The sequence below is a fragment of the Taudactylus pleione genome, unplaced genomic scaffold (genome assembly GCF_031769625.1).
Source record: "Taudactylus pleione unplaced genomic scaffold, aTauple2 ptg000707l, whole genome shotgun sequence".
Lineage (NCBI taxonomy): Eukaryota > Metazoa > Chordata > Amphibia > Anura > Myobatrachidae > Taudactylus > Taudactylus pleione.
The window spans coordinates 9,314,155-9,321,707 of NW_028285109.1; the positions used below are offsets into that span (position 1 = coordinate 9,314,155).

Consider the following 7,553-nt stretch of genomic DNA (forward strand, 5'->3'; position numbering starts at 1 on the left):
GTCTATACTCTACAAGACTAAATGCCTGTCAGCTATCCAGGAGAACTTTATTATGCAGGTCACGCGTTAGTGAATCAAAATGTAACACACTCTTCTGTTTTGCTCCCAAGAAACATTCACACACAGCAGACAAGCCGAGAGCAGATGGTTCCTTTTATTGGCAAATAAAAGCATCCCAGACAAAGCAAATAAGGCAGGCGAACGCTGATTGACTTAATAACCGCAATTGTTTTATTTATAAAGTAATAAATATGATGGAGTGTAAACAAACTGTACAGTGACTGCCCATGTCTTGAGTCGGAGGTACTGTGTATATGATGATGGAGGAAGATGTGAACATTTTAGAAGCACTTCCTGTGCACAATGGAGGGACCAGCCTCATCATACTCCTGCTTGCTGATCCACATCTGCTGGAAGGTGGACAGGGAGGCCAAGATGGAGCCACCAATCCATACAGAGTACTTACGCTCAGGTGGGGCAATGATCTATGGGGAAAGAGATAAACATAAAGTGAGTGCATGGTCTTTGATCCGGCAAGTACATATTGAACATAAAGAATGACTGCAAGAAATTGCTAATCCCATTATGTCAGTCATAGCCTCCTGGAGGTACTATGACATACCCGCCTGCAATTATACCCATCATCTTTCAGAACTTACCTTGATTTTCATGGTGCTAGGTGCCAGGGCAGTGATTTCTTTCTGCATACGATCAGCAATACCTGGGTACATGGTGGTACCACCAGACAGGACGTTGTTGGCATACAGGTCCTTGCGGATGTCAATGTCGCACTTCATGATGCTGTTGTAGGTAGTTTCATGAATACCAGCAGACTCCATACCTGGGATTGGCAAGAAGGAAGTCACAATTTGTTAGCAGAGAGCATGGTAATTGTGGAGAACAGGTGCTGACACGGCCCAAGGCTGGATTCAACACAAGCTGCCAAGTGGACAGCAACTGGCTAGAGCACTAAGCAGGTGTTAGAGGCTTAAAATTATAAAAGGGTCTTTTGTTGACTTAGTAGCTTGTGTTGGCCAGAGAGCCGGGCATGACAGTCCTTTCATGCTCTTTAAAATAAATCTATTCTTAACCAGTGTATTTTAAAGTGTGTAATGTAATATGCCGAATTGTTTTGTCTAGAGAGTTTATATGTTGATGCTTCTATGCATTCATACAGCATTAGGAGCTGGTATTCATTCTCTTCTGTTTAACTGCGGGTAGTGAAGATATGATGGCAATACTTCTTTACCTTATCTTTTGCAGTAATTTTAAGAAACTAAGAGGTTGGTTTGTGTATTTGGGAACTCTTGTCATTGACTCCAGTAATACAATCATCTACTGTGACACAGAAATGTATAACGCATGTTTTATGACACTGGTGTATATGGACCATTAGCAGATCTTTCTCTACGATGAAAGACAAAAGATTTATCCCTTGAAAATTCCTGCGGTGACAGATATCTGTCATGTACGTGACAGATTTTTGCAAACGACGAATGATATTGCATGACATCATTCAGGGAGTAGATTTTTTTTTATGTTTCTATTCATTTTCATTAAAAATATCGTTCGTCGCTTATAAACTGACAGATATTTCTAATATCTGTCAGCGATAAGCGATAATTGACCAACATGTTGGAGACGAAAGACACAATTTGTCGGCGGCGGGAGTGCGCATCTGTCATCGTTCAAGGCCTATCCATGACAGATAAATTGAACAACTGAACAATATATCGTTCAAATTTATCTGCTAATGGATAGGCCCCTTAAATCACAGAGAAGACCTTTTTTCCAGCCCAATGTAGTGCCCATGGAATTTGGAAGCACTATGTGTCAGTATAGTGTTAGTTCATGTGTCTGTTCGTTACAAAGCACTGAGGCACTTGTGTTTAGATGCATTGCTCACCAATGAAGGAAGGCTGGAACAGGGTCTCAGGGCAACGGAAACGCTCATTTCCAATGGTGATGACCTGGCCGTCGGGCAATTCATAGCTCTTTTCCAGGGAAGATGAGGAAGCAGCGGTTGCCATCTCATTCTCAAAGTCCAGAGCCACATAGCACAGCTTCTCCTTGATGTCACGGACAATTTCACGTTCAGCTGCAAATTTAAAAAATATGGAAATATTTAAATAAAGTTTCAGATCATCATGGTACAGCTTAAATACCTTACAAAGACCACTTTAGGAAGTGACATTATGGCATGTCTGACTATGACACAATCGCTCTGTCTCAACTGTGCATTGAGAGGTTACACATAACTGTGGGTATTTATAATTCAGTCATTTTCAGTCATCTCAAAGAAAAGCTGCAATCTCATTGCAGGAAACTAACACTACATTAGATCTCTCTTGGGAAGGGAAAGCTGTAACGCTGCCGCTGGCTGACATGAGTTCTGCTTGTACGTGTAATATAAGATTTGCACCGTAGTTACAAATTACTGCAAATCACATGGTACAGTATGTGTGTACTGTATGGCTCACAAAGCTGTGTCAGCCTTGTGACTGCTACTGTATCTTAATGTGCCTTAGGCATTAAAAATGACACAGTAGGCTCCTCATTTCCTTGTCATTGCTGCTATAAGTTTTGCATAAAGTGACATATTTATGACATTAAGTGCTTTTGAAGACTAGGCCCTACAGCTCAGAAATTCTTAGAAGCCAGAAACGGTTATTAAACTTGCCTGTGGTCACGAAAGAGTAGCCACGTTCAGTCAGGATCTTCATGAGGTAATCGGTGAGGTCCCTGCCAGCCAGATCCAGGCGCATGATTGCATGGGGAAGAGCATAACCTTCATAGATGGGGACATTGTGTGTGACACCATCACCAGAGTCCAGAACAATACCTATGAATCACAGACCAAATGAAGAGATGATTAACATGATGGCACATGTGCACTGTAAAACATTCTGTGGACATGTTCTGTTGTTCACAGATATGATATACAGTAACATTTCACAACACATTTTCATACTGTGTATGTCTATGATGCTATGAAAGAGTTATTTTTTCTGTTTATTACAATGGGTGCAGGGCTGCCCGTCTGACAATGGAAAAGACACAATAGGATGTGCCAAGTTGAGCTGCTTGCATAAAATCTAATGCATGTAATACAAAACTGCTCTGTCCCAGGGGGTAGGAGACATCCCTGCAATGTACAGAAACTGGTAGTGAGCAAGAGCGGCCTGCAGACTGCTTGCAAGAGGGATTACTACACTTGCAGCTACTTTATTACTTCTTATCAGCGTCCTAGCTCTAGGGATTTAAATGTTTTTTTTTTAAGTCCATAGAGAACTACAGAGCACTGTGCCACCTCTGTATTTATATAACGGGACAGATGTTTCTGCACAAGGCCGAGTAGGGATACAGCGTTCTGCTCCCCCTCCTCAGAGAAGTGCTCTTCTGGTTATTATAAGCCAGTTTTCCAGTATCACTAAATAGGCTGGATTCAAAGACGAAATGTCTGTGCAACCAGTGTAAGAAGATTAGGGCTCACATTGCATTCTGCTTGAACCCGGGATGATTTAATTTGATGTATTATTAGAAGAACTTACTTTAAATGTATTTGTTACACATAGTCTAACTTTTTTTGTTTTTGAATAATACTTAAAATGAAAAAAAAAATTGGGAAAATATTAAATATCGGTATTCAAAGGGTCCGTCCCACGTAATGGTTATAAGACCCAAAGGGAATAAGGGAGCTAATTGGCTGGAAAGATGCTATTAACATAAATTGGACTAGCAGCAGATAATACAATCATAAGTTTTAGAAAAAATCATAGTTGCATTTATTGTTAATCTTTAACTACTCCATATGTAATAAAAGGGTTTAAAAAGTTGAAGTAAATATCACTTTAAGGAATGGAAAGACAACAACATAATATGTTGTTTATTATGTCTTCTGAGCTGACCAGCCTTGTTCTTACAATATATAGAGTGTTGTGTCTCACCTGTGGTACGACCAGAAGCGTACAAGGACAGCACAGCCTGGATGGCAACATACATAGCTGGGACGTTGAAGGTCTCAAACATGATTTGTGTCATCTTCTCACGGTTAGCCTTGGGGTTCAGTGGGGCCTCAGTGAGCAGGGTGGGGTGCTCCTCAGGGGCTACACGGAGCTCATTGTAGAAGGTGTGGTGCCAGATTTTTTCCATGTCATCCCAGTTGGTGATGATACCGTGCTCAATTGGGTATTTCAATGTCAGGATACCTCTCTTGCTCTGAGCTTCATCACCTACATAGGAGTCCTTCTGACCCATACCAACCATGACTCCCTAGTGTAGAATAAAACAGAAAACTGAGGTTACCTGTGTGGAATCTAAGAGTATTCATACATCATATTAGCCAAATCAGCTGAGCTAGTAAACAAAATTGTGGTCCTGAGTTCTGTGGGGGATACATATAAAGATATCTGCCAAGTCTTTTTATATAGTGTTTATAGCTCTGGATCAAAGTTACTGTGACCTAGTACTCAAGGTGACAAGATCATGACTCAGTCAGTATTCGTTACATTAGTCCCTATAAGTTGTCCAGTTCCTTAGTACTATGGTCCTAGTGTCAATGGTCCAAATAGATTCCCAGTGGAGAACTTGGCAGGATTTCTCATTAAATGACACTAATGGGCTGTTGGCAGAGCTTAGTTATAATATGCTCAGCTTCCCCTCATGAGTATTTGGATGTACGTGATGCTTCTGCTAATATTTCAGCTATGGCGGAGCCATTCACTCTCTGCCAGCGGTGACTCTATAACAAGGGTAATTTCAACCAGCACAGAGTACGATAGGAGAATATGAGCAGGCTCAAAGCTTCCTATTAATAACTGGCCCATCTTATCACTGAACATTGCTGGACAGAGCCTGTGCACTTACTATTTTTATCTTCTAGTAGTAGAGTAACAAGAAGAGATTTATATATGTAGAGGCAAAGACTTGTTATCAGTCACCAAGTGGTGAATTAGATAGCTGTAGCTATTCACTTTATCTGCGTGGTAGCAAAGAACACTATGGATGAATGTGACTTTTTGGACTCTTTGAATTACCCAATTTGGAATTGGATATATAATTTAATTTTATAGCTGGCTGTTATTATCTAAAACTGTTTGACAACCAATCTGGTAAACCAGACTACTTATAAAGAGGAGTCATTTTGAAGCTATTGAGGAAAAAGAATATACCTGATGACGGGGGCGACCGACGATTGAGGGGAACACAGCACGGGGGGCGTCATCCCCAGCAAACCCAGCCTTCACCAGCCCTGAGCCGTTGTCGCACACCAAGGCGGTAGTCTCCTCATCGTCACACATGTTGGCAGGTTAAGTTCTGCAAATAGTATTTAAAATTGAGACGTTAAGAAGAATTTTTACCCAGCACAAATCACAAGCACAGCAAATACTAGATCATCAGAAGAACACACACCAAGGCAAATTGTTCTGCACAGCCCAAATGACAAGAATATGATGGTGAATAGTACAAAAGTGCACGTATGGCACCAATTGTGCCACATTTTAAAGGTACAGTAGTATATTTTATTTTATCTCTTTACAGTAGTAAGTGGCAAATTTTTGCTTATTTACAAATATATACATTTTATAATTTATGGTAGCTGGGGACGCTACATAAAATCTATTTCCTATGATTAAGCGCTGACTTGACTATAGCACATAAAGTGCATAATAATTTTGTATTTAGTTCTGCACACTATACAAGGATCTCATTGCTCATCTCTCAGTGCATTTAAAAATATGAGGCCATTGTATCAAACCTTGGAGAGAGCCAAAGTGGAGAGTGATAAAGTACCAACTAATCGGCTTCTAACTGTCACTTTACAGGCTGTGTTTGCAAAATGACAGGAGCCGATTGGTTGGTACTCTCTCTCCACTTTATCTCTCTCCAAGCTCTGATGAATCGCCTACAGTTTTCACATTGCCAAAAATAAAGCCCACATAACTGTACTTATATAGTATACATTTCAAGACCGGATCAAAGTGAAGAAAAATATATATTTTTCAACATATTAAAAAAAAAAAGATTAAACTTTTAAATGAGGAAAAATTAAAGTGTTCTTGTTCAGCCTCCCTCCCCCCACCCTACTTCTCTTGTCAATCACACTACACTCTCACATGGCAGGACACAGCTGTCTTTTAAACACAAGAAAACACTGTGTCCATTTCTTCTTCTCCCTACATTCATTCACAGGAAATACGATTCATATGACCCCTTCTAAAACTATTAACCACTTTGATGCAAGAAGAAATACATTGCAAAAAGGATTAACAGTTCTGTAAATGCTCTTTTGGAAGGTTAAAGGCACTTTAACCTTTTTTAAATCAATAAAAAAAAATGAAACTATAGCATACGTAGCAGTAATATTGTATATATGTTTCAATAGATTTACAGACAAACCTGGTTAAAGCATCAATATACAGTGTCTACGATCAATACAAAAATAGGTAGACTTTCTATAAGCTGTTTCCTGCAGCACTCTATGTAACGATTGCTTTGCTTCTGATACATAGGAGTATATTTACAAAGCAGCGAGTTTTCAAAGCCGCCTCTTGTTGGCGGTTCTGTCCACGAGCTTTAAAAGGGCAATGATATTAAATGCAAAATGGAGGAGTATTTTGCATTTAATGTCCTTGCCCTTTTAACTCCTGTGGTTTTGAAAAGCTGCTGCTTAGTATATATACTCCTTAGTACTACACTGCCCCTCTCATATAAAATTACATGAAGTGCAGTAGATGGAGATTCCTATGTGTGCCGCAAAGAGGACAGGACCCAGTTGCATGTTAAAATTTCCAACAACAGTGACCTCTGCTTGTTACACATTGTAGCTTTTAAGGTTATAAAAAAAAAAAAAGACTTAAGTCCAATAAATTCAACCTTCACTGGGCGATAATCCTGTTCAAAGCATGAAGAGCAGGTAAAATTTTGCACATCTGCAAATGTTTTTTTTTTTAAATGTAACTAGTTCCACAAATCCAAAGAAAATGAAGTTTGACCTTCTCCGAGTTGTCTAAGTGCTGAAATCCATCTGATGGGAAGAAACAACAAGCCACCTACAGGTCCCTGCTGGTACTCACCTGGACAGCACAAGAGAGCGGGCTGCTGTGATTGAAATTGGCTGGGTGCTGCCTTGGGTCCTGAGCTGTCAATTTATACCCTGCCTGAAGATGTAGTGTCAGTGGGGAGCTCCAGAGGGAAAGGCAGGCAGCCTGTCCTTATTTGGTAGCTTCTGGGCCATTGAGTAGCAAAGAGGCCATTAATGGAGTAGGTGAGGGGGAGGGCAGGGTCCATGGACCCCTTAGCCCTTGTATGGAAGGTATGGAGGTGGGGAGAGAACTACAAGGGATGGCCAAATAGGGTTTCCCAAATAAGCATGTCTGCAATGCTGGGTGACACAAAAAAAAACAGCACAATGAAAGAAATAGCACAGAAACCGTGTCTGCTAATGCAGCAGACAGGTGCAACACAATTGGACAGGGGATAGAAGGGGGGAGGAAAATAGCATGTCCCAGGGGAGCTCCACGCCAGAGAGATTAGTGTTCTGTTTAATGAGA

General features: G+C 40.5%; 1 protein-coding gene across 1 annotated transcript; it reads right to left on the reverse strand.

Annotated features, from left to right (window-relative positions):
• Nucleotides 1-208: 208 nt before the first annotated feature.
• Nucleotides 209-7,180, reverse strand: ACTC1 (actin alpha cardiac muscle 1). The gene is made up of 7 exons (XM_088456576.1): nt 7,077-7,180; nt 5,172-5,316; nt 3,948-4,272; nt 2,681-2,842; nt 1,907-2,098; nt 660-841; nt 209-485 (listed from the first exon to the last, which is right to left on the reverse strand). Exons 2-7 carry the CDS (start codon nt 5,298-5,300, stop codon nt 342-344), a joined length of 1,134 nt encoding a protein of 377 aa, XP_088312702.1. The 5' UTR covers nt 5,301-5,316; nt 7,077-7,180; the 3' UTR covers nt 209-341.
• Between the last annotated feature and the right edge of the window lie 373 nt (nt 7,181-7,553).

Coding starts and splice junctions, on each gene's coding strand:
- ACTC1 (XM_088456576.1), bottom strand. CDS start 5,300: ATGTGTGACGATGAGGAGACTACCGCCTTGGTGTGCGACAACGGCTCA. Junction 4,273..5,171: donor TCGGTCGCCCCCGTCATCAG/GTATATTCTTTT, acceptor ATTCTACACTAG/GGAGTCATGGTTGGTATGGG. Junction 2,843..3,947: donor CGCTTCTGGTCGTACCACAG/GTGAGACACAAC, acceptor TGTGATTCATAG/GTATTGTTCTGGACTCTGGT.